This window comes from Athene noctua, chromosome 7 (assembly GCF_965140245.1).
Source record: "Athene noctua chromosome 7, bAthNoc1.hap1.1, whole genome shotgun sequence".
Lineage (NCBI taxonomy): Eukaryota > Metazoa > Chordata > Aves > Strigiformes > Strigidae > Athene > Athene noctua.
In genome coordinates, this window is record NC_134043.1 from 40,910,905 (window position 1) to 40,938,903 (window position 27,999).

The 27,999-nt window shown below is 37.1% G+C and overlaps 1 protein-coding gene across 4 annotated transcripts in view; it reads right to left on the minus strand.

Moving 5' to 3' along the window:
- The window catches only part of ZNF385B (zinc finger protein 385B), a 181,152-nt gene that overhangs the window by 30,379 nt on the left and 122,774 nt on the right, over nt 1-27,999 (minus strand). For 3 of the 4 annotated variants that reach the window (XM_074910974.1, XM_074910976.1, XM_074910972.1), the window contains one exon: nt 10,933-11,043. In XM_074910974.1, coding sequence (XP_074767075.1) covers nt 10,933-11,043 — 111 coding nt within the window. Of the gene's footprint in view, nt 1-10,932; nt 11,044-23,024; nt 23,103-27,999 lie in introns of those variants that run through there. The other variant, XM_074910975.1, reaches the window with a different exon arrangement.

Below are 27,999 nucleotides of genomic sequence, written 5' to 3' on the forward strand. Positions count from 1 at the left end.
CAAGCCCAGGCAGAATTAAAATTAAGATTTCCATAAACACAAGCAAAGTCTCATGGAAACATGGTGAATGGAGTCACTTTTGATTTAAGTTTTATAATTATAATAATCTTTTTATTATGAAAATTCATGGTTGTGCATTATAAGGCCAGAAAGTATTGCTACAACCATCTAAAGCAGAGCTTCTGAAAACACCAACCTTTTCTAAAATTGTTTGAACTAGTCCATACTCCTTTGGGGAAAAAAATTGTCCAGCCTTAATTTTGAAGTAGCTAGGGATGGAAAATCTACCTTTGGTAAACTGTTTCAGTGCCTCACTTTGTCGGTTAAGAACATTACATTTATTTCTACAATGAATTTGCCTAGTTTCCACTTCCAGTGTCTGTATTTTCTTAAACTTTGGGGTTTCAGGCTCTTTCAACTCATCTCTGTTCTGAATGGAAGCACAGATACTCTTTCCAAACACGAAGTTAGAGAAGCATTCCCTGAGATACTGAAGCAGTGTTTCCTAGCCCCAGAAGCACTATTTTCTAACCCTTTCAGATACACCCGAAGTTCAGAGTTTGCTTATTATCCATTATGGGATAAATTGATTCTGTTGCCTTTCGGTGCGTGAAACGCAGTATCAGCATGGAACTGTGTTCTGTGAAGCCATCTTACAAAAACCACTGGGAGCTTTCTGGAGACATAGTAAGCAAAAGAAAAAAGAACGGCTATGGGAATCTGAAATTGGAACACAAATTCTGATTATTATTGGTACCAATTACTCTGATTGTTAATGTCCTGCTCACTACTAACGCTAGTTTTATAAAATATTTGCACAAGTACCACATTAAAGGCAAACATATTTGCTCCAAGTCCCATTTTAAACTTGTTTCTGGCACAAATACAGCAATACAATACAGGTTACAAGCTCTGTAACATACATCATTGAAATAAGCCATGACATACAAAATTTGCATTTTTAGTTAAGACATGAAGCTGAACATCTACTTTCATTTGCTCTGATAATCCAAAGGAAATGCCGTACACACAAGGTGTAAAAGTCAAATGTATAAAAGAAACGTATTTTACCAGTTTTAATATAAACCCCAATAAAATATGAAATTAAGAGTAAATATCTTAGGGATGCGATATTTTAAATGGATACTGAATGTACTTTTTTGATCATCATTAACTAAACTGACTAATGCAAATTCCATAGCATGAAAACAGTATTTGAGAAAATAAAAAAAAAGCTAGGAAAAGCCAAAATAAAGATAGGTAACCTTAAGGAATCTCTTTGTACTCATGTACTGCGGTGCTTTTTAACTGCATAATAATTTATTCCAGTGTATAGGGCTGTATTTACTGTAGGGGTGAATCAATTCTAGAGTAAAATAATTCAACATTATCGGCATATTTTTTATTTCAAAAAAAGTTAAATTTATTGCTTATGTAATAAAAATTAAATTTCACCATTGAACTATTATTATAATTTTTAAACAAAATGCTTAATAGGTTAAGGAAGACACTTTTTGAAAAGGTACAGTAAGAAAATATTTCACATGAAAGAACTCCCTACCTAAAAGGAAAAGCTAATTTCCACTTGGTTCTAAAACTGATTGTGGTCTACTCGCTTGACATATACACATTACAACATTTTAAAATGGAATCTCCCTACTTATTAGAAAGTATAGAAAGTCATCAAGTTCTGCCTAGTAAGATTTAATGAACAGGAAAAGCTTTAAGCTGCAATAAATGTGACATTAAATACCAGAATGCAAAAATACGTTTGTAATGACAGGCCAAATTCCCCAACAGTGTTTGTGCATTTGCCTGGCATTACTTTTTGACCAACAGGATGCATATTTTAAGACACTAAATCTATGGTCCAAATCTTTAGAAGAGTGTGGCTTAGTGAAAAGCTGTATTTTTAATTCAGTTGCAAATAACTAAGGATATCATTGTCAGACAAATAAATATGCAATTTTCTCCTGTTTTTCAAATTTCTACACCTTAAAACAGTGGAAGGATGCTTGTCCTTTCTGAGCAATCTAGATTTTTAGTTCTGTCCAGAGTCTTTAAGTAGTAATGAAAGAAACCAACCAAGTAATTTTTAATTTTTTTTTTTAATAAAGCCTTCTATGGTATAAAGATTAATGACTTAGTTGTAAGAAAGGACAAGTTTTTCTCTCTAAAAATGTATTTCATTGAGACACACAAATGATTCAAAGGTTACATTTTATTTAAAATCTAAAGTAATTGCTACTTTCACCTCCAAATTACAAAGTTTGAAATTTAAGTATCAGGATCTTAAACTGTGAGACTGCACATAACACGTTAACCTTATATACTACACTGCATCTAATAAAACATCAGCAATGCAAATCTTCATCTTCTACACGTAAACATGCCTTCTAAAATAAATGTGAATATCATTAGCATATTATAGTGCTTAAAATAACCCTGGTAGCTTTACTTTGCGTAAACTTAACTATGCGTATATGTACAGATATGCATATATAGAAAGATACAGATAACCAGGAAACTGACAGATCATACAGATTCACTGATAGTGGTATTACCTTTAAGCAAACTGAAATTCAGGTAAGACTGCAGTACAAAAGATTACTGGAAATTATCCCCATCAGGAGCAATGACTGGCAGTATATTTGAAATCATCACTATTCATTTTGACAGTTCACAAGTGACTGAGTTTTAGAATCTATTTGGTGTGTGAATGAGTAATTAACTGAATTTATTACTACATAAAGAGACGAAATATTAACCTACCAGATCACTTCAATGACAACCTTGTGCAAGGTTTGACTAAATCAGATGGTTCAGGGTGTATGTGTGACATCAAGACTTTTTTCAGGTTTCTTCATGATCAGCTGAAGTAGCCCTTCCTTGATGGAAATAAGACCACTGGACTGCCAACGCTTAAGCTGAATGCTTGAATCTGTTACCACAATATCCAGTCTGACAATTAATATATAAAATTACATATATGTAGAGCGGCATGACATTAGGAAGGAGAAATACAGAAATAAAGGGAGACTGAAGTATCTACATGGGAAGTCCAGGTTCATGCCTTAAGCTCTGCAATACTAGGTGAGTGCCATAACTAAATGGAACTGAACATGGTGGCTTGGAGCTCCTATTTCTTCTCCCCTCCTACTACATCTTGTTAAAGCGGGAATTCTGCCCTGCATGAGAAGTCTTCTCCACAGCAATTTTATCACAAATGCTGTACTAATTTGGTGTCAATACAGTGGTAATCTCCGATGAAAAATATTTTGTTTAAAATACCACAAAAGCTTCTGCCAGTAACAGTTCAACCACATAGAAAATTTACAACTGGAAGACTTAACAGATACGTAATAATCTTGAAAACATGTATTCTGCTCTGGAGTATTTATAAAGATAAATTCTTCCTGCATACCATAAAAAGTTTTACATAATTTTAAGCTAAAAAAAATGTAACGTCCTAAATACAGTCATAACATACGCTGTAGAAAGACCACCTCTCAACACCTGTGTACCTGCCCACTTCTATACATCAAGCCGATTCTAATTCCAGAGGGCATATCATTGATACAGAATTTCCTTATTTTATAATTATTTCAGAATACTTACAATGTCCTCATAATATTCAGGTCTTTATCTGAAATTATCACTAGCTTGAATTACTTAAGCTTATTTTGAAATCAACAGAACTTGTGTCTGAAAGATATAAATAAGGCCTAAGTAGTGCTCGAAGATAAGTAACAGTATTCCTGTAAAAGCATGGATCTAAGCAAGGCCATGACTTCTCGAATTCCTGGTAACTACAGAATTCCACCATAACTACATAGTCTCAAGTACAAAAATCATCATTGTTTTTGGAGGTGTGGAAGTAGCTAGGCTAACCATAACTGCATTACATGAGGCAGTAAGGAGAAGGGGTTTAAGGAAGAGTGTGCACCACCCCCGTGAGGGCTCTCCTGGCATGGCTGCAATGGGAGTGGTCCTATTAGAGGAGGCATCTAGCTAACTGCAAGATTGGAGGAGCACAGAGGTGTTTATATCCATAACATACTGTCATTTTAATTCACAGCATGTCCTAAACTACACAGCTCCCTTCCTTCAAATAGTGAAACGTCTACCAAATGTCTGATCACATAGTTCACCTCTTAGAACCATATTGTAAGAGTATACATCTTTATGTGAGGAGCACATAAATTAAGAAGAATTTAGACTAGAATAGTAACTTTAATTAAAAAAATACACAAAGTGATAAATTAGGAAGTGGTGTTGAAAAACTTAGTTCTATCTCATTTGATATTAATCAGATGTAATTGAAGAAATCTGCAAAACTGAAGAGTTCATACATCTGTTATATCAAAGCTATGCATTATTTCTTCAGTTCTGTTCTTAACAAATTTCTAAAACCTAATTGCTCCAAATACTAAGGTAGATTACTATTGAAAAGGACACAGAAAAATCACAAAGCTGTGAACATCAGCCATGTCAGAAGTAGTCAACTCATATTTTAAATATCTCAAACTTAGTTAAAAGCTCTGTTAAATAGCTGTTATCTGAAAAGAACTTTCAGCATGTTATAACCCTGTACTGTATAATCGTGCAATATTTCTGTCATGTTGGAGCTAACAACTTTCATCATTTTGTCAGTTCTGTCTACAAAACAGAAAATTACCTTCACAAGTTCCTGAGAGTTATGCTTTTAATTACCTCCTATCCACTTCACTACCCTCCATACCCAAAGAATCAATATATATAGTCTTATTTATAGAAAAAACTTAAAACATTTGACAAAAGACGACAGTTCTGTAGATTCTGACTTGATGCTATTGATTATTCTGTGTTAATCTTTTTGACAGCACGAGTGATTCATCCAAATTTGCAAAGTTAACATTAGGTAATACTTGTCTAAACTTCAAAACTTTGCCTTCCTGTTTTTTAAAAAAAGATGATCACTATCATCACATCATTTTTATTAGCTATAAATGCAATAAACAGTAAGATGACCTTCAGCATCTCTTAATGCCAAACTGTTACATCTGCTTTTTCTGATGAGCCTACAAGGTGTTTTTCTTGATTTCTGAGTCTTCACAGGTGACAACAAAAAGCAGTACCAACTTACAGTCATTACTCACAGAGCAACATGCTGCAGAAACACAAGTTTATTTAAATATCAAATGACATCCTATCAACAAGATGGTACCTACCAGGCTGTATTGCAGCCAAAGACCTTCCTACAGGAAACAGAAAGTGCACAGAGGGAAGCAGGTATTTCTTTTAGATGTGACCAACAGATGATAAACTCTGTTTTCAAAAAAACCCACCACAAAACAAACAAACAAAGAAAACAAATAAAAAACCATGTGGACTGCTGGCTGCACTGCTGACATAATGTGAGTTTGGAGTACAAAGAGGTCCGGCTGCTGAGGAAAGGGACTGGATTAGCACTGACATTACTGTATAGTGCTCAAGCTCCAAACTCTGGGCTATCAGTACAAGTAAAGAGGGAGAAGAGCAGAGAGAAGTTACTTACACATAAGGTGATGATTCATAGATATGGAGAAAAAAGCAATTCTGCAGAAGCCAAACAGGCATCCTTGCAACTGCAACTCACTTTTCTCTTATGGCTGCAAGCTACAGTGTCAGATGCCATAACAGAATATAACAGACATCTCAGAGACAGTCTGGCCAAAGCTCCACAGCTGCTGGAGGGACTTACCGCCACACAGCAGCTGCAGGAGATGCTGCAGATTCATCTGGTGGCCAGAAGAAATGGGAAAAAATGAGCCAAGGGTAGGCAGAGAAGGAATCTACATGGGATAGAGATAGAAAACAGGCATTTTTCCCCTTGCCCTGTTGCTACTGGACCCTCTTACGGGTATCATAAGGATTCAGCAAAGTCACTCAAGCTGCTTTTTGTTTCTGCTAGCACGTCTGTAATATTAATAATTAATATCAACAAGTCAGACCTATGTAATTAATATGAAAACTTATTTAGCAAAGCTTATCTATAGTCCACATAGATATACCATGGATTTGGAAGGAATCCCAGAATTCTTAAAACGAAAAAAAAAAATTTTTTTCAAAGGCTAAGACGGATCTTTCTTAGCATGCTTGTTTCCTCTTGGTGGAATACAGTTACGTCTCTTGCTCTGGTAGCCTTTAAGCAAGCGTAAAATCTGACTCACTATCACAATCTGTTCCATGAAGAGGATTCTTCCTCTTCTGCTGCCTGGTCTCTGGTGGTAGTAAACATAACTGAGATGTTTCTCTCTTTTTTTGAGCTGGATTATAACACAAGACCATAGCTTGAACTTTACTGACACACTAGTCACTGCTGCACTGGAACACATACTGTTTCATCATCAGATAGAAATTAAAAGATAAAATGGTGTTAAGATAAAACGATAAAAGGTATTTTGATGCAAAGATAGAAACATCTGTGTTCATTCTAATATACTGGAGCAAATCCAACTGTAACTATTAATGGATGGTGCTTTTTTTTAAAAAAAACCCCACAGTTTAAAAAAATATAAATTCTTCTGTATAACAGAATAAAGTTTAAACAGGCTGCAGCAACTATCTCATTGACTATTCTGACTAATCAGTCTCATCAACTGCCAATCTTCATAATGCTATCCTCCCTAAATTGAATATTTCCAATTTAATTCAACAGCAGTTGACTCCTGATATCTACCATCATTAACAACTAGTTTAGGAAAAAGCCATTTCTCTACTCCCTCCTCACTTTTTTGCCATTTCACTTCCAGTTGTTGAGAGCTCTACTAACTTTCCAGTTTTCTGGTAACATAATATTGAGAGTAATTAACTTTCCCTTTTTTCTTTTAATGCTTTTTCTCCTCACTAAATCCTGCTTTCCACCTCTTAAAAAAAAACAAACAAAAAAAAAAAAAAAAAAAAAACAAAAAAACCAAACCCCACAACAAGAATTAAAAAAAAAAAAAAACAAACCAAACGAAAAAGAACATAGAAGGCAAACCTAGTAAGTGGGGATTCAGTTCTAGAAACTCACCTCCAACTGCCTGGTGTGGATATCCCAGGTACAGCAGATACTCAAATGACAAGACAGTTAGGTTTAGGCACCCAAACCCACCTTAAGTACCAGCTAGAGCATCTTAACTGGATCATGTGAAAAACACTGTTGAAGTAACCTCAGTTATCACTGTTGTCAGGTCAATACTACTATCGTAGATAAAATTCCCACTCAGGGACCTCAAAATTCAGGCTATTAAAACAACTTTAGTTTGGTGTTACTTCACAGAGATGGCATTTTATTTTTCTCTTTCTCAAGACTTTGGATCATTTCTTTTGTACTACAGTTTCTGCTGGAGTTGACAGAGCTTGGAAGGGGTGGTCAAACTGCTTATGCCATAATTTATTATCAGAAAAACACAAGTTCCAAATTGACTGTTGACTGACTTCAAAACTGCAGTTAATGAATTCTAGGAAATGATAGACAGAGTATGATGGCGAATGCCTATGAGTATCAATCAAACCCCATCATTTATTTTTTGGAAGAAGATAAATGGGTCAGGCTAAAACTAGACCAAATTCAGTTTGTACGTAGATGTTTTCTTCATGTTATACTTTTAAAAATTTCTTTAAAAGTATGGGAGACTGTACTGTAGAATTCAGTTAGGAAACACTATTCAGATTATAATCTGGTAGAAGAAAAACAGCATTATCCTAAAATTTTTTATTTTTCAAAATACAGAAAGCAATACTTCAACATTAGATGTTTACTCTCACATTGGAGACAACCCATTTAAAAAATCTCCTTCCAGCCCTAGTATCAGACTTTCTCTTCCTGCAGATAGCTGCAGATCCCTGCCTCTGAATCTTGATACCGGAACATTCTCACTAAAGCTAAACATGCAGACACATTAGCAGAAGAAAACTGAAACCTTTGCAATTTACTGTATTAATCTAGGGGAAGGTTTGACAACTATAAACTGATGAGTCTGAATGTTTGATTTATTGATCCAGACCAATGGGTGTCCACAGTGTGAATGAAAGATTGCAGGCAAGGAAAGCAATTTTGTTCTCACAGATGAACATCCACTGATCCGTATGTTACTCATGGAATAGATAAAGCACTACCAGAATCAGGCCAGAATCATCAAACATCATGCAACTGAAATTCATTTAGGAGAACAAAAGTAAGAAAACTACTTAATAGCTTCCTTCTGTCATTTTTATTTCCTTTGCTTGCGTAATTTAGGTCAAAGGAAGTTCAAAGAAACAGAATGCCCATCAACAACAAGGAGCATGTTGGCCTTGTAGAGCCAGAAGAAACTGCAAGTGTGAAGTGGCTGCACTACAAATCTCACTCTGCAATGTGCTATGCTCGAGGTTTTTATGCAGGTTATCAGTGTTTGATGCTACCCAAAAGACTCTTAATACATTCTTAGGATGTTACATGGTGGAACTGATTGGACTAGATGATCTTCACGGTCTTTTCCAAACTAGATGATTCTGTGATTCACTGAAAGATTCAACAGTTACAAGGTTCACAAAATCTGACTCCCTTTTCCCCAACCCACAAAACACAAGATGGATTGCAGAGACCACTTCACCTCTGAAGCATAATTTCATGTTATAAAGTGACCAAAAAGAAAAATACAAGCAAAGAGTTCAGATTTTCATTTCTGTGAAGGAGCTTTTAACAAACGAAGAAAGAACTGTAAGAGTCTGCAGATCTTAGCTGAAAGGCCATTAGCAGTGCCTCAGTGAAATTACAACAACGCAGACTATGGGGAGATGGTGGGGGTGGTGAGAATAATAGCTGAATATTATAAGATCTCGCTCTCTCAGGAAAAAAAAAAAAAAAAAGCAACACACACTCAGATAAATAACTCTTAAGGCCAAAAGACTGAACCTGGAGGATATATTTAAAATCTTATGTAAGCTTCCCAGGAGAAGCTGAATAATCCAAAGAAAGTCTAGATAGCTTTTAAAATAGAAGTGCTACACTACGAAAACACATTCTCCAAAAATTCCTGTAAGTTGTGGTTATGAAATATTTGTGAAACTTAAATTTATATTTAAGCATTTTCCGGTATTAATAACACTACTAGAATCTCAGTGCATTCTAAAATCAAATTCCCATGTTGTTTGTGGGTGTCGTGGTAAAGCAAACTGCTGTAGAAAGTAAGGAACTGCATTTTATCACTAACAGTGACACAGTCCTAATGCTTCATCTCTTCATGCAGTCATCCATTACAAAAGGATGATCGTATTTTCTAGTAACTAGAACTGGGCATATTGATCACGTTCAGAAAGAAAGGAGAACGACACCGTATGAATACACCTGCTCCAGAAGAAGAAAGAAGGCTATAATCTGCCATGCTTTTGTGATGCCACTATTGAAAGCAGAATATGATACTCACAAAGTAGAACAAAAAGGGCGTAAGTCTAGATTGGTAAAATTGCTCGGTTGGCAGATGTACAAACCAATATAATATTTCAGCTCATTTTTTGTTTTGAGCCACTAAGTGGTGATTCAATCCATCTGCCTGAAGTGCTGTTTGTTCACCTGAATGTCAGTGCAGACAGAATGACTCCTCTAGGGACAAGCCCCATCAGAGGAACCTTGACTTCAGGAGGAGAGGGAAGAGCAGGAACAGGCTGAGCTGCTTCCCTGCTGATGGAGTAAGGTCCAGCTCAGATCCATGGAGCCTAGGGAAATTTTTAAAAACTTTATTGGTTCTTTGTTTTAATCAGTGAAAGTAGGTATCTGGATCAAGTATCAGAGCAGAAAGATTTTTCTGACCTTAAATCTTAACCTTAAAGAGGAAACAAGTGAATTAAATTTTAAATAATGACACTTGAAATCCGTTATCTAAGTAGGTATTGCCACTTCAAAGAAAGTTTAATAAGCCTGTCAAAAGATGACAGATTTAGAAATCAATCTGAAGGTTAAGATAGCACTGCTTCAGAATCCTTACCAGACTAGACAAGAAAGCCAAACTGTTGAAACCACTTTACAAGACACTTTTCAAAGTGGAATGGTAGAGGCAGAGAAAATCAGAGTAATAGGTATGGGTGTTTTACTCCAAATCTCTAGGAGCACCAAGTACTTGAAAGCAAACTATTTCTGAGAATGAAGTTGTAACAGCAACATATAGAATATTAAACACATCACTTACAGATTTGTTCTTACAGGTGAGATCAACAAAAATATATGAGAATTTGGGGGGTTTTTTAATAAGCTTAATGACATTAGTAAGTCGTCTCCCAGAACAAACACATATTTTTAAACTGTTAAAGGTCATAACTTTTGTAGACATAGTTTTCTTGAATTTCTTTCATTTTCAAGCTACTGAGGAAAAACATTAGTTGGGTATATATTTTAAATGTATCAGTCAATGTACTCTTTTGTAATGTATTTTTTTAATTACACCTCAGAAAGCAGTTTCCTTGAACTTTATCATATGCGAAAAGACAGCTAGAAATAAATGTTCGTATTTATTACAAATGAAAGTTACCGGAAGAGTGACTTTATTAAGAAATCAAAAGACATTATCAGCAAGGATGTAGGAACAACAGGAAAATTATATTTCTTCTGGGAGAAGAGTGGGTATGACACAGAGAACTCGAAGGGAAGATTTTCTGTCTGCTCTCATTCTTTTTTTTTTTTAATTTCTTTTTGCAGTGCATCTTGGAGGTTACTGACTGCCAAATGGGATATCGACAATGGACGTGACATTAGATATCACGCCAGACCCATTCAAGATAATCAAAGAGCAATGTTAACTCTATGGACTTCCACCTCTGAGTAGACAAATGATCAGTCTAGCAGGCTGAGCAGAATGTAGCCAGAACTGGAGAAAAGAGATTTAGATTAATTATATCTAATGTACCAGTTGGAAAAAAAGAAAAAAAGGAATTAAAATAGCCAATACTCACATCAGAGTTAAAGCGAAGCTGGCAAACATTACAGGAAATTACTTGTTTCTTCTTTGGGGGAATGGAGACTCCAAATGTATGGTTTATGACTGCTTTTTGCACAGGATCCATCTGAAGAACAAGCAACAATCAATTTACAACTTTTTAGGGCAACATACAGTATAGAATAAAAATGAAAAATAACAATGTCTGCTGGAAGCTTTTCCTTTTCTTTTTCTTTTTTTTTGAGATAAACAGGAAGAAATAAAATTTCAGCCCTCATAATAATTAGATTTAGCATACGTTAGAGAATTGGTAGCACGCCAGAGCTTATGAAAAAAAGGCAGCTCCGTTGTTACCGCCATCCCCAGGCTACTAAACAGTTTCTCCCCGCACCCCGCACACAGTCTATGCTGCGGGGCCCCACTGTCACGTCTGAATTGCAAAGAGCCCCCTGAAAGCCTTTCCCTATCACCTGCTGATCCAACAGACACATTACAAGAAACCACTTTTGCCCCCTAACAAATCACTGTCATTTCTCTCTACTTGTTTTTTCTGTTCAGTGATAGATATTAGCACTTACGTGGAAAATATTCTCTCCTGAAGACCTCTTCGTGAGAGGAGGTCCTTTACAGGCTCTATTAGAAACACCACTTGCTGGGAACAAAGGTCCCAATGCCCATTTCTGTGCAGAACAGATGAGTGACAGAGCCCATAGGAAGGCTGGAGTTTGGAGGAGCACACAGGGAGTGTTTGCACCAACAAAGGGTACTGAAGTGACCACACCAGAAAACACTATGAAGAATGTAAGATAAGTGAAGCACTGAATATATTAATCCTAAATTTGACTGAGCATTTTCAGGAACTGGGAACTGATTATCACTTTTTTGCTAAATATCAGGACCCCTGTTGGTCCCCAGTTTAGAACATCCTCCGAGTGGCAGAGAGCTCTCTTTTTAACACTGCTGGAGCTTAGGGAATGGCACTGGATGTTAGGGAAACTGAGTTTGTAACTGCTACTCTGTTGAGGCCTCAAGCATAATATATCGTTTTTCCTAACATGGCATGGATACAGATTAAAATTAATTTCCTGACTCAAAAAGATTCAAACATATTTTTCTAATTCAAATAGAATATCTGATCTGGTCTGATCTCACAGTTGATCCTGCTCTGAGCAGGAGGCTGAACCAGATGACCTCTGAAGTCCCTTTCAACTCGAATTATCCTACGAGCATCTCTGCAGGAGTGGTCCTCCATCCTTATTTAAGATGAGAAATGGATTTGGAAGAGAAGAGGGCAAACAATTACAATCTACAAGAAAAGTGCTCATTTTCCAACCTTGTTTTTAAACCAGCTCAGGAGAAAATATTTCAATTTGTTATAAAGTCGTATTTTTCTGAAGCTTGCTTTGCAGTTCACAATGATGATTGTTTTTCCTTTACAGTTTTATTTGAAGAGACCAAACCTGGCTGTTTAATATTGGGTGGTACACGTCATATATTTGATACTAAGCTGATTAATAAAGGAAGAGAGAAAAGTTAAAGTTACTGATTCATTAGTTAAAGAATTGTAACAGTAAATTAGCTGCTTCCAGACTTTCTAAACCTGAGGATAAATACTGTAATTTTCCCCTAATACACATTTAAGCTTCCAGAGAAGCCTGTACTAATGAGGATTTTCTTCACATATATGCAGATACACAAATACACAAGCTCAATAAAAACATACTGCATCATATCTGCCTAAAAAGACATTCTCTGATAATCTATTACTTAACATTAAACACTCACTTAATTTTGTTGGACTACAGCTCCATAGGTTTCTTGCTACATTCCTTTTAAACCAAATGCATGGTTTTGTAAATGTCATTGATAACAAAGTTTCTGGAAAGATGATATCATTTTTATCAGCTTTTGCCATTAAATACTGTATTTCATTGTCATAGGGGTACCATATTAAGACAATTACAAAAGCAAAAACCCCTTGTCTAGAATGAACTACTGATTAAAGTGTTGTTACAAACTATGTGATAGTCTAAAAAAACCCTCTTATAATAAATATCCTTATTTCCTTTTTTTCTGTTTTTAGAATATATTGACAGTCCAAAGTTTAAAAGCTTAAAATATAACAAAAAACCTGTTTGACTTATATTATGCAGGGTGATGCAATAAATGGTACATCACAATTATACATGCAGATTAAAAGTTTTTGGAGCATCCATTTTATAATACATATACCAGTCAATATATATTACTACATTACATATATCAAAAAATTGTTGTATAATTAAGGAATAGGGTTTTTTTCTTAAATGGAAGATATGCTTTGCTTTTCAATTTAACCACTAATTGTTAGATCAGGTAAACTAGAACAAAAGAGTAATACTGAGAAGTACCTCAACCATTTGAAGTGTCTGAGATCAGTGAAAAGAAAATAGCAAAAATACCCACTAACGTCTGCAGTCCCGTTTAAAAAAATAAAAAGGGAAAAAGAAGCGGTGATCAATGACTCCTCTGTGCATTCCAGATAACAATCCACAGCGCTAGCGTTAGGCAGTGCAGTTCAAAACCATATAACGCAGACTACGCATAAAGTCCCAATTTCAAACAGATGTAGCAGCACAAGGACAAAATCTACACAAATAATACAGCTCACGCTGCTTCCAGAAAGTACCACTCGGGATCCCCAGGGGAAAAGCTAATGATCCTTCCCAAACTGGAGCCCCGCATGTAGTCTGGTCATGATTAGAATTCAAGAAGTGCAACATTAACAATTAATAGCTTTTAAATATATCAGAAACTGGGATGGATTACAGCATGCTGGAAAAATAAAATAGTATCTCTCTGTTAGAAGATTAATGCTGCAGAGTAAACTGATCTCAGATCACTACACAAAATTGTCCTCTTCATTGCAGGGAGGAAAGGAATAGGAAAGAGGGAGAGAGTAATTTGTTGAGGTGTATATTAGGAAATGACGCAGCATACTTTGCCCAGTGGGGAGCACCAGTATTTAAAAACCAGTTCTATAAAACAAAAAAATAAGAGAAGCTAGCAGCTACTACAAATGCAAATAAAAATCTGCACTATGCTGTTTATGCTACAGGAGGAATTAATAAAGCAATTCACAGTGCTCTGGTAGCCATAACTAAGTTTAACAACCTTTTAGTCTTGTTCTCCTATTTCAATTGCTTTAATAAAAATTTAAATTTAAAAATGCCTTTCCAACAAAGTTGAAGTTGCTATCTTTTTGCAACGAGGTTCCTTAAAACCACTCAAGTGGTGTAAGTGAGGAAGGATTAACAGAATCTGGACAGGTTCAGCAGTAATCTACTACTACTATTTCCTGATTTCAGAACATGCAAACATGAGACTTTACAACTACTGAGACTGGTGACAATGACTTTCAAAGCACTTTAAAAATGCAAATGTAGTGACAGACAACCCAAAAACGTAGTACTGCTAAACTCTATTGAAGTTCCATCTAGGCTATCATTTCATCCCCCAAAACAATCATATGTAGTTACCAAGAGAACAAGAGCAGCACAAACATACATCCTATTTCCCCCAACTATTTTCACAAGGTTCACATATTTTTCCACCAAAAATTTTCCAGAGCCAGCTGTTTTCTGTGTATTTGTTAAATCCCGGTGACTTTCTCTTGCATAGTCACCCCTTGAACTGATGTAAAACAGTCTGCACTCTTTGCATTGTAGGCATTGGATCTCAATCTCCTGTGTCAAGAAACAATTTTTGTTCTAACTTGCAACTCAATTTTGTAAAACCTGTACCACACCCCAGGTTATCTCTGTGTTGCTCAGTCATTCTGTGCACAGAAACCATTCCATTCTTTTGAGCATCATTGTTGCCCTTCTCAATCCTACAATTTAATAAATTCAAACAAATATTTTGAAGAAATGAACAGGAAACCTATACAATACTCAGGGGCGGATCACTACTGAACTCTGAGCTGATGTTTACACGGAGTCACTATTATAAACTTGAGATCTCACTCCCAAGTGTTAATAGCCAATTCACAGCACATTACTTTCTATGTGAAGTTTTGTGAAGTTTTCAATGTGTGCCATCACTTTACATTTGTCTAGATGGAACTTCACCAACTATTTGTTGTCTGGCTTCTCAGTCTCATTAAGGTCTTTCCCTATGTTTTGGTCTTTCTTTGCTCCCACTACCCTAGAGAACACCATTAGCAAACTTCCTCAGATCACTTACCTCACAAGCATCTTTCTGGAATATCAGGATCCCCTTATGCCAATTTAGTTTTCTTAAAAACCTTTGCCAAGGGGTTTTGTGAAAACCTTTTTGGTAATTCGAAACGTGTCCATTAAAACATCGCTATTCAGATGTTTGTTGACCCTTACAAGCAGGTTTGTAAAGAAGGATTTTAAAAAGGAATGATGTTGACACTTTACAGGCAGTTTACAGTATGAGGTGTCCTCTTATATTATTTATATTGAGGTTTCTATTAATTTGCCTAGCAAAAAGATGCCACCCAAAAGCTTACATTCTGCATGGAATGGGTTTCTGAAACTTGCATCATATTTGCAAGTCCTCAGGTACAACAGCAGTTTTATATGAGCTGTTACACATCATCATCAGTAATTCAACAATTTCATCCTTGAATTCCCTTATAATTCTTGCTACCAGAAACTCTCCCTGCCCTGTACTATACCATGGTACCACAGATTCTTCTGGCGCCTTCTGAGAGCTGAACCAGACTACTAAGAGACATCAAAGTAGGCACAGGAAGGAGAAAAAAAACATAAATTGAGCAAGTGCATCAGGAGAGCTCCTTCAGTGAAATTAAAGTTCTGGTTATTTTAAAAGATGTCTTTACACATAGCAGACAGTATAAACACCAATTTGCGACCCTCAGAAATAAATTGCACTGATCCCACCAAGAGGTAAATTCCCACAAACAGAAAGGTTACATATAATTTCTAAGCCTTTTGTTTAAATGAGGTGACACTACATGGGCAAGAAAAGCTGCTTTTTGTGGTGTTGGAAATCCAGAATATCTGTATTAGTTTTTGCTCACGTGCAATCTCCAGTTTAAAAGTTTGGATAAGTCCAGATGCTTATCTGAGTTGCAGCTGTATAGTATCCAGGTCTAAATGGCTAGTTACACATCTGAGCTAGTGATAGTGCACCGATTTACATTTGCCATTTCTACCTAATGACTTAATTTCTAAGCCTTCATTCTCTTCCCGATCTGCTTAGCTACTGAAGCATGCTAAACAAGTGTCAAACATGTTATTGCTACCACTCCAACAAAAATCTACAGCCAAAAGCTCTGTCTTCTTGCAACAGCAGCATAACCTCACATCTGAGTAAGGTTTAGAGTTGTGACTGGGAATTTATGCACTCAGCTCAGTTACCTCTCATCATGTAACTCTTGGGTCAAATCTAAAATTGTCTGTTAGACAAGCATTTGTAAACAGAATGGTAAGTGGGTATAAGAGATTTAACTGAGTATCACTTAACCACTAGGCATTAAGAAGCTCATGAAAAAACAGTAAGAGTGGCCCTACGGCATACTGTGTTGTTTTACTCTGATGAAGCAAAACTTTAAACTGTATATGGAACAAACTGATAACATAATCCAATGTTTCCCTCTGGTAATCAAAGGGAGAAAACAGGGGCATATATAATTTACCAGTGCAGGAGCAGCATCTAAATTAAGTTCTGGGATTTTTTTCAAGTGTTGGACAACACTTCTTATTTGTGTGTCATCATTGTGAAGACACACAACATCTTTTTCAGTATCCTTCTAGATCACAAGAGCTATGTGAACTCCTCCTGTGTTTAAGTTCCACTTGTCAGGTAAACTGAGCACACTGCCACTGTGGAGAACGACCGCACGCTGAAACTTATAATAAATTCTGCCATATATACACAGTCTCCTACCATAAATGTGACCAAAAAGAGTGACAGAAGTGAATACACATACTCAACAGAGCACATATTTAAAATCCCTAGCATAAAATCAGAAACATTAACATTGTGATACAATAGTTGGCACAGTTGACCAACACAAACTGGTAAGAATCTGTTCTCTCCATATTTGTGCTGCTTTTATCCCAACAGGGAGCATATTTCTCATTTGGCTAATGCTAAGTGTAATTTACTGTTCAAATCAATGCAACGCTGTTATACATTTCCTTGCCTATTCTTCATCACCAGGAACACCTGAGTCAGCTCTACAGATGAAGCTCTACCTGAAAAGAGGTGGTAGTAAGGTGGGTGTCAGTCTCTTTTCCCAGGTAACAAGAGGAAATGGCTTCAAACTGCACCTGGGGAGGCTTAGATTGGATATTAGGAAAAATTTATTCACCAGAAGGATTATCAAGCACTGGAACAGGCTGTTCAGGGAAGTGGTTGAGTCACCATCCCTGAAGGTATTTCAAAGATGTGTAGATGTGGTGCTTAGGGACGTTGGTTTAGTGGTGGACTTAATAGCACTAGGTTAATGATTGGACTCAATGATCTTAAGGATCTTTTCCAACCTAAATGATTCTATGATTCTGTGATGTGCACGACTTCCTTATCTTGGGGGAATGCCATCAATGCTCCTCAAGTACCAACCCTCCTTGACTAGCACAGAGCACTTCCCCACAGAGATGTATTCCTGTATGGTGAGCTTGCAGTTCTCTAAACACCACCTCCCCACACCTCTACCTCTATGCTCTTCACATCTGGGAATCTGAAAAAAACAAGCAGATGTAAATGGCCAATAACCAAGCCAGGGGAGGGTTTCTGTCAAGATTCCCAGCAGCTGATTCAGAGACTTGTGCAAATGTTCAAACAAAACAGAAAGAATAATTAATTTACAACATTATAGGGGTTTTTACCATAATCCTGTGGTCCAACTGAGGGTTGCTTTAATCACATTTTGTTGTCTAACAGACTCTCTTAATGTATGTACACGTAGCACATTTGCATAGAGCATGAAATCTGGATCTCATTGAAATCAAACCTAACGTCACTCAGACTGCAATGAGCCCATGATTTTACTTTTTGTTTCTCTTTTAAATTCTGAGTAGATGTCTTTCCCCAAGTGCAGAAAGACATAAGCATCCACTAAGAAAAAATTCAGACCCCAGGGACTAATATCTCCCTTCACTTCCACATGGTTCCCAAAATACAGTAACAACGTTGTACTCTGAAGGCTTATTTCTCTGAATGCAACTTCTGTGTTTGTGTCTCCCCCTCTTGATCAATTTGGCAGCAAGTTCCAGCTTCCCCAAAGAAAACTGTGACTGTGGTAGTTGTGGTCTCCACACACTACTAACTAGTCAGTGAAATCAGCCTGGAGGCATTTGAAAACAAAACAAAAACCTTGCTGTAATTCACTTGCTAACACATCAGATACTACAGCTATCCGTGAAGAGTTGTTGAAATAACTGTGAGTACTTGAAAAACAAAGAAGGAAAGAGACACCTTTGGAGTTTAGACTTCTAAGACATTTTTAGTACAAGACAACTAAAAGGGCACCCAGTGCTGGGAACAACCTTTTATGTCTTAAAAGAGGTGAAATATTAATAAATCCAGCTTTCTCATTTTCCTTTTAGAGACTGAGGTTCAACTAATATTATTTTTGTAGATCCCACATTACTTCTGTTAACGGAGTTGCAGGGCTGGAGTCCTGGACCTGGGAGACCAGTTTTCTATCTCCGGCCACTAGCAGTTAGGCTTCCCTCCCTACTTTTTTTATGTCCAGTCCTATGGCATAATGCAGAGTCACTTGGTGTGCTATCCTCTTGCATGTTCGCCTTTGTAGAGTACAGCTTGCACAGAAAAATGAAAAAGGGAATGATTCTCTCTGAGTGCTTGTATTCACAATCACAGAGAATACTGAAATCAATGCCTGCAGCAATCTACAGATTTGTTTTAGACCAGAAGGAACCATTACACTTGACTTCCCCAAAAATTCATGACACAATTTAATTCATTGGAGAGTTTCATCCCTTAATATTCTGAAGGCTGACAATTTGTGGTCAGACAGACCCTAAATTTTGAGAAACAAACCTCAACAGCTTGATTTACAAGTTTCCAAGTAAGTTAATTTACATCACCGGGGAAGCAATGCTTACCATGTCTATTATAAATCACTTGATCTAGTTGTCCTTCTCTGTTAAAGGTCACCCTAATCTCAGGTGCCTTCTGAACGCGTAGGCACTTGTACGCTGCAATCATATCAGCTCTTAACCTTCTCTTTGATAAACCAAGTCCCTTAAGCCTCTTGCTATGAAAGCCTTGATTCATTTGGTAGGTTTTCTCCTACTCTCTTTCAGATTTTCAATGTCATTGAAACATAGGTACTAAAAGTTAGAAGAATACGCTCAAATATACTTTCTCTTTACCTGCTTAATGACAGCTTTTTTGTTTTAACAAGAAATGTATTCATCTTCTTGCCTCAGCATCAACTTGGGAAGCACAGCCCTAAATCTTTACTGACACGCCCATTTATGCATCTTGTGTGCTAGCACAAGTAATTTCACCATCACACGTCCTTCTCTATCTTAGGACATGTTCTAACCCTGCCTAGAAGAGGGAGCTGGCTGAAATGGCACCAAACTGGGAATCTTATGTCAGAGTAGCAACTGCTTTCAGTAGGGTTTTCACTTAGAAAGTCTAATTTGCAAGAGTTTGTCAGACCAAGCTCCGGAGGCCAAGGATGTATCTGAGCCTTCTCAGTAGAATTTTGGTTCTCCTAAACCAGTCCAAAATAGTTTAGACCAACATAAGCAAAAGGAAAAACAATCTACACTGTCCAACTGAAATAAAATGAGGGATTTTCTGATCTTTTCGTCTTCTATCCTCCTCTATCTTTGAAATTCCCTGGCTTAACTCAAAAAACTCTGTATTAAAAAAACACCAAAAACCAATAGGTAAACAAACTCTAATCTCTTCCTACCCGTCTCTTCTCCCTGTATAAAATGATATGATTAAGTACAGAAATCAGAAGAGAACTGAGAAAACACCTTTTAATTCTTTTTTATTATTATTTTTTTCAGTGCTGGGGATATCTCCTCTGTCCTTCCTTCCCTTCATCCATGGAAATATGTATTGCATGTTAAAAATAATTTCTGGTTTAGAAAATCGTAATTAGGAGAGCCTTAGAAAGAGTGTTCTAAAACTTAAATACCACTGCTGTTTTAGAAATTGTTGTGGGAAAGATTGTTAGAATTTCATAATTGATTCCTGGAGAACAACAACGCAAAGAAACACTTGGTGAGCCAGCACAGAAAAAAAAAAAAATAATTGGAATCTGGTCTCAGTTTCTTATAAGACCTATTCTCAAGTGAGGATATAAATACATAAAAGGACTTTGTTTGTAATGTGAACACCAACAACAGATTTAACCCTTATGATACAAAAATGTCAACTTTTCTGCTCCAGACGAGATTGGAGATTTTTGTGGGTGAAATAAAGAAACATAAAGCTGCCAAAAATGTTTTGGGATAAAAGAAAATTCCCTCCCAAGCAAATGGAGAATGAGGAAAAAAGCAAGTATCTGAGGTTTAATGCTTCTTTATTTATCCTAAACTAAACCCGCTTTAAATAATCAGCAGCAGCTTTTTTTAATGCATCAAGATTACTCCTCTACCACAGTACAAGACTTTGTATCTGTAAGATTAATTTTTAGGACCATGATAGTCCAAACCTCAGAAAAAGAACAAAGTCAAGTACAAACCCAATAGTTAAACTAATACTCAAGGAATATGACAATTTCCCTTCCCTTCGGGGCTTTGCTGGCTCACAAATGTAACTGTACATGGCTCACTTCACCTGAGCATCATATTATTACTTTGTAAAAAGGAAATAAAAATGCTTTGAGCCTCACAAAAAGGCTGAAAGGTCTAAATAACATGTTTAAGATGCTTCAAAATAATCTGATGGAAGATGCTATACAGTTCTATTTATTTATTAAGGCTGCTGTTATTCAGAACACTCAGCTGTATTCAGCTAAACAAAAAACCACTACCAAAACCATCTTGCCTCCAGACCCAACAAAAAAATAAAAACATACTACAGTTTGAGACTTGCTGAAAATCAGACCAATAACATACTCTGAGAGCAAAACTATTCTTGTTACACTACCTATTACCATCTGGCAGTAAAATAATATGAACAAGTAAAATAATGTGAAAAATCACCTTTCAGTAGAATCCTGCCAAAAGACTCAAGCCTAGGAGTTAGTAGTCAGAAAAACAGTTTAGATAACATGTGGGGTAAACAAGATTCCTGATTTTTGCTTTCATCTTTGAGATGGTCCTTTTCTTCTTAAGGGTCTGCTCTAAGTTTTGCTGACAATTTTCCTGCTCCCAGCATGGTCCAGAACATCAACGACACAAAGATGAAGGGTATCCCATTATGTATATTTGAATTTCTTCTACAGTTCTGAACTGTGCAAGGAGTTGTTAGGGACAAATTCGTGGCCTTGGTTAATTTTGTGAACAGGAGAGGATAAAGACACAAGAAGCCTAGTCTTCTGAAATGAATTAATATAATTATCTTTCACATACTGAAAAAAATATCAAAAAGGAGGATAAATTATATCTGTATATATACATTTGAATATAAAGATATAAAACTGCTAAATATGAGAAGCAAATCAGAACCAAGAGCTGCATAAATACGTTAGCTGACAGCTGTCACCTACTCTTTTCAATAAGTAAGGAATAATATGTTTTCTTCATTTAAAAATCAGTAATGTTGTTTCTGTCTTAGGTTTGGGTTTTTTTTATTAGACCACACCCTACACGAACAGCCTTTAACATGGTTTTGATTAAAAAGAGCTGTATTTAGATGTGAAACTTTAAAGAAACATTCCATTTCTAATTAAACCTGTTGTGAAACTTACTGTAGTATCAAAGTCTGGTGGTTGGTGGTTTTGGTTTTTTTTTGTTTTGGTGGGTTTTTTTTCTTTCAGTCTAAGTAAATGAGACACAAAGCAAGGTAGAAGCTTGTCTCTTCTAACAAATACACGAGCAAGAAATGTGATCTTCTTTCCCTAGTGTTAACCTGGGGAAGCAGCTGAAGTTCGTGGTATCTCTACTGTGAGACCAGACAGACTGAATACAGAGAAGACTGTTTTGAAAGGCACAGATTTCAGATCAGCCTTGCTCTGGTAGTTGCAATGAGCTGGTCAGAGCTTCAAACGTGTTCTCACTGGTTTTCAGGTGTGCTAAAGAAAGACAGGTTTCACACCATGACTTTAAATTGTCACACAGTACTTTTAAGTTGTCATAAAATTGACTGTATCTAGATTAACAGACCAGTAGCTATACTCAAATTCAGAAAGAAAGAGTACAATAAAAATTAATTCTTAGTACATGCTTGTAATTCATTCATTAATAATTATTGTAGTAATTCTTAGTTTCTCACTGACCAATGTGAGGAGGGAAGAAAAGCCAGACATACAGCCAGGATGCTGCAAAAGCAGCCACTTCTGTATTCATCAGACACATGGAGAATTAGATTTATCTAAAGGTGCTCTAGAATGTTGCTTAGGACAAGACTTACAATTAGGAACTAGCAAAACCTTTATAAGCACAATGGTGCAACACACATACCTTGCTTGTCTTAAACTACAATTCTGTGACTGCTTGCTTTGAGGGGAGACGTTTTCCTCACAGTATTTGCAAAACATCCTTCAGTGATCTAATGTCTAAAATATTTACGGCTAACAACCCTCTCCCTTTAACCAGCTTCCTTATGTCATGAACATGCTACTAACTTGAGAAGAAAGCAATTCAATGAAGACAAAGGCTTCTTAGCTTTTCCCTATGCTGACCAGGAAAAGAAATAAATACTGCTGAAGTGCTGGAGGCACTAACTTCCAGATTTCTGTAAAGACAGAAACACATAGACAAGGAACACATTTTCTGGAAGACTCAGCAAACGGTTGGATTTGTATGCAGAAACTGTATTTCTTTAAAGAATTAGGCTTCTGACCTAATTACTTGTACGCACAGTAATGGATATATTGCAGCACTTTAGGACTCATTTTTCAGAAAACCCACTGTGGCTGCCGAGCCCCTGAGAAGCGGTGGGGAAAGGCTACGGCACCTGGTGACTTCTGTTTCTCACCAGTGAGTGTCAGTGCACTTTGTCCTTTGAGACAGGGTTTCCTATCTGGCTGCTGATGTGGGAACTGAGCGGAGGAAGCTCATCCATTCAATTCCTGTTAGAGAAAATACAAAGCAACATGAAACCTCAAACAATAATTAACATTTGTAGAGATTCTCCCTTAAAGCTCATCTGTATTATTTTAAGTAAGATTTTTTCCTGAGAATAATATGTATTAAAGACTAGCAACAAGTCAGAAAAGTACTTCTTTAGGCTCACCAATTTAACATAGTTGCTCTTTGAAGAGATTCTTGACAGGAACTAAGGAACCTGCATCTTTATGTTAAAATACCACAAACCATAAAAGCTTCAGACTGATTGACAACTCCCTGCTTTTGGCAGCAATTTTATTTCTTTTTTTTCCCCATATCTAACTCTGTATCTCACCAGGTGTTTGCTTCAAGCTCAATCTTTTTTGAAAGTTTCAGCTGAAATGGCTCAAGTATTTTGTGGGAAAAATATACCACCTTAAATAAGCATTTTTCAGGGCTTCCAAAGGCTGAGAAGAATTCTTCCAAAAACTGCTACCACTGTTAAAAGAGATCTCTGCTGGTTTGCATCAAAGCCATAGAAAGACAAGGAGAAATTCCTGGCTTGGTACAAAAAGCCTAAAGACACAAAGAAAATGGACTACAGGAAACTGAAAAGAGTCAGACGTGGAGGGTTATAAAAGGGCTTTCCAGCCAAGTACTGTGAGAGGAGGGAGTCAGAGGAGAAAGCAAAGACTAGTCACAGAGCAGAGGTCTGTGTTGCCAGAATTTGGGCTTTATTATGTGGTTCCTGAACCTCTGTTTTCCTCACCTATAAGTATCTGTGAAAACACCTATTATTCTTTTTATTCCCTTTCTAAAAGGTAACAGGCGGATTCCTCATGTTGTAGTTTGGATGATTCTGGCTATGGCTTGGAAAACACAAACTATTATATCCGTAATAATTAAAAATGAAATAGGAATGTTTTTAAGAGCTTGACACAGGAATAGAAGGGAAATCTGAAGTACCTTTTGTGCTGCATGACTATAAAAAAGGATATAAAATGTCTCTAAGAAAGAAATCTTGCCATTACTTGATTAAAAAAACAACCAACAAAAAACCTCAAACAAAATACCCAGCTACTCCAAAAAACACCTCTTCGTCTAAGTTAATTGCTTAAATTTCCTTTCTGTGCTGTTAATGAATGTAATGTACAGCTCCTACAAAACTTCACCTGCTCTCTGGAGCACTGTTTCAGAGAGAGGAGCAGAGCAGGTCACCTCCCTCCAGCACTTCACAAAAGGGAAACGGGAAATCAGAGCACATGGACAGGCTACGTAAAGAGGACCGTAGAGAAGGGGTTGCCAACATCCAGTTGGCTGCATCTGTAATTTGCTCCTCCTATATACAATCCTGAGCTCCAGAGCGTACTTTGGCACTGTAGCAGGGCGTTAAGTGGCTGAATTTCAGACCCTGCTAAGGAAAGAGAAAGCTCCTGAGCCACAGAGCCATGCCAAATGCAGAAGAGGCACTTGGCGCAGAAGGGCGCGTGAAGCCGGTGGTATGAGTGCCCTGCACACTTATCTGCAGACCTCTGCTTCTGCCTTGGCTGATTACTGGGCCCTTCAAATGAGAACTAGATAGGTAGCAAATAAAAGTGAGGGACATAATTGAAAATGCAGAAGAGGAAAGAGCAAATTAATCCCTCCCAGTAGTTGTCTTGGGGGTAGGCCAGGGATACTTAGTACAGGCAGGGCTATTGCTGGAGAAGAGACAGAGATTTCTAAGTTACTAGTCAGCTTGTCTTTCCCTTCCTGTAGCCCATTCCAGCTGGCTCACCTTCACTGGCAGATGTAAAACACTTCTGGTCCACTTTGCAAGGGGACTGAGGGAACTCTAATATAAAGAATCAGCATAAACCTACTCGAAGAGAAATAGACACTAAAGCAGTAAGTAGGCCACATTAACCCGTGTGTCCTCTAAAATATGAAGGTATGAACCAGCATTTAGAAACCAATCATGGGCTAGTTAGATGGAAAACATTTCACTAACGTGAAAGCTACAAGAGATGCTATAATCTTTGATTACCCCCGAGGCCCTAACAAACTCAGAAGGAAGCATATGAATTGCTGATCATTTTCTATGATGATAGAATCTTTCTCAGATTCTGCTGATACTGCTTTTGTGCAGACTGATCAGTCCCTGGCTGTACCACTTCAACTAAATTTGAATGATGTAGTGCTGCTCGCACTTCAGGACAAGGTAGGTCATGGTGGAGTCCTGAGATTTTTTTTTCCTGAGGAGTATACATCCTTTATAGGGAGATGCAGACTGATCATTAAGTTTGCCTCACAAGATGAACCCTGGCTTTCAGCCACTTTAGCACATGCATCATGATAACCTTCCACGATGCGATCACAAAGCATCCTTTTTTCATTCAGTACACAAGATGAGTGACATGAGATAAAAAATCAGGGAGGTGTAGAGAAAGAATGGTACAGAAGGCAAAGCTGTGTGGTAGAAGCCAGGGAGTATGAAATTCAAGATTACATTATAATAAACGCAGAATGAGGACCACAGTAATCTTAGCTTTGATTTCTACTGACTTTATGCACTTGACTTTGAAGTCTTACAGATCTTTAAACATAATCAATATGCAAGATGATGCATGTTAAGGAATCATTAGTCATTTTAGTGTGCTAAAAAAGAGCTCTGCTTAAAACAATACCATTTTGTACAGCATGCGTTCCAAATCGGAGGTACCAATTCGGGAAGTTCCCATAATGCTGTCTCCAATTCTGCTATAGACAAGAACATTTTAAGTAATACCAGCCGAGAATTTGATTCAAGCTATATGTTTCAGACAGAGGGGTATGAGTAACTGAGCAAGAGCTTTTAGAACTTGATGCCAGGACAAACATGATGTCACCTTTCGATCCACTGCTGCAGCACTTCTGAGAGAGGGTTTGTCTTTCTGTGCAGCAATTCAGGTTCAGGCTGTGACAGTCTGATCATGCCTGTCTTGTTCTGACCAAACTATTTGCCAGTGCTGGGAAAAGACCAGGAAAGAAGAGAGCACCTATTCTGCAATACTTCTCTGTTTGGAATCCTTCATTCTGCCCTTAGAAGATCCCTTTCTGGCTGATCTGTTGAAACAAAAAGGCATCCTTACTGAGGAATAAAGGCATGTATGAAAGGAGTTAGTGCAATCATTCCCCAATTAATTTTTCCTTTATAATAATAACTAAGTTCTAAGGAACAAAGACATTTAATCGTGGTGTGAATCAGTAAGTACTATACACATGTGCACAGCATTTTTAGTACTAACATTATTAGAAGAAACAGAGGGGAGGTGTTTTAAACTAAACCACACAATTCCATCAAGAAAATAGGATATACTTGGGGTAGGTATTTCTTTTAAAAAAAATCAGGGTCTGCTCAGTGCCTCATTTGGAAGTACCCCATGTGGAGAGAAGCAAGTGATCAGAACACTTTCACAAACGAAATGGGAACGCTGATATTTCATCTGGAGCATCACAGATGTTTTCAGAATTGAAAATGTCAAAGTTAACTGTGGAAGAAAGGGTTTACCCCAGATTTTAAATGTATTTCCATAAATAAGAGAAGTTCTTTCGGAAACACGGTAGGGGGAGTTCCTTTAAACATGTTTTACCTTGTTTTTCCTGCCCTCGTAGTTACTGTATCAAGCTCCTAAGCAAAAACTTTTCTTTTTTTAGGCCACTAGGCCACTGAAATTAAGTTACAAACCACCTCCTGGCAAGGTTTATAAGTATGTTTCTGTATCTGACTGCTATTGAAAAATGAACAGGTGGATCCAAAGAAGTTTTCTCTTGAGACCACATTTCTTTTTGCTACCTTCAGTGAACACTTGGAAGCATGAACAGCAGCCCGGGCACATGCTGCAGGGTCTCCTCAGTCCTACTGAAGGCAAAGAGATTGAGTGCTGCACACTAGAGGTTTCACTGCCTACAATCCTTGACAAGTCCTTGTGAGTGAAGTGCACAGATTTCCTGACTGATCCAGAAGGCAAAAGATGTCTTTTTTTGTGGTGAGGGACAAAAAGCTTTTCCAATATTCTGTTTCTGCACAATATGAAAAATTAAGGCACTCTGGATGACGCATACATTATGGGCCAACTGGATTTAGCCTATACTCACTCACTCGAACTTTTCTGGAAAAAGGCTTTTTACAAACTTTTATATAGTCCCCCCCCCTTACAGTGAAAAATAACAAAAAAAGATTGTATATACACAAACATAGAAATCTATATTTGCAAAGACTGTGCTAAGTTAGAAAGAAAGGAAACGCATGACAGCTGGCATTCACTGTGCCTGCCAGTAGATAACCATGAATGATTTAGTTTTCCAATGAGCTTTAAAGTCCATTGTAAAAGACTGTTAGGGAAAATCAATACCTGCAAGATAAATGGCAAAGTCTGTGAAACAGAAATAGAGTAGTACTGATCCACGGTTCCTCAAAAAAGAGAGTTAAACATGTGGTGTCTGTGGTGCATAGCAGCATGATTTTATACAATTATCTAGACTTCCAAGGGAGGAAGTACACATTCAGTTGACAATATTTGCCGATTACGCCAGGCCTCTTATTTTTAATAAAACCCATAGACGTTTGGAGAGGAATGACAAGTGTGAAGGATAAACGTTCCAGGAATTAGGCAAATGGTATATAACCCAGATAAATGTAAGCTAGTGTACATAGGCAAAACCAGTCTAAATATCCAAATTAATCTGTCTCTAAAGGCTACTGCAACTCAGAAATTCAATAATAAGACCAGTAAGCAAGTAATGCTGGTTGACTCTACTACTACAGCATCCCTAAAGAAAAGGTTCTCCAAGTCTTTATGTCTTTATGTCCTGTGAAAAAGCTCACCTATAAAACCAGTGCAACTGGAAAGCAGACAAATCAGTAACAAATAAAATTCCTGAAT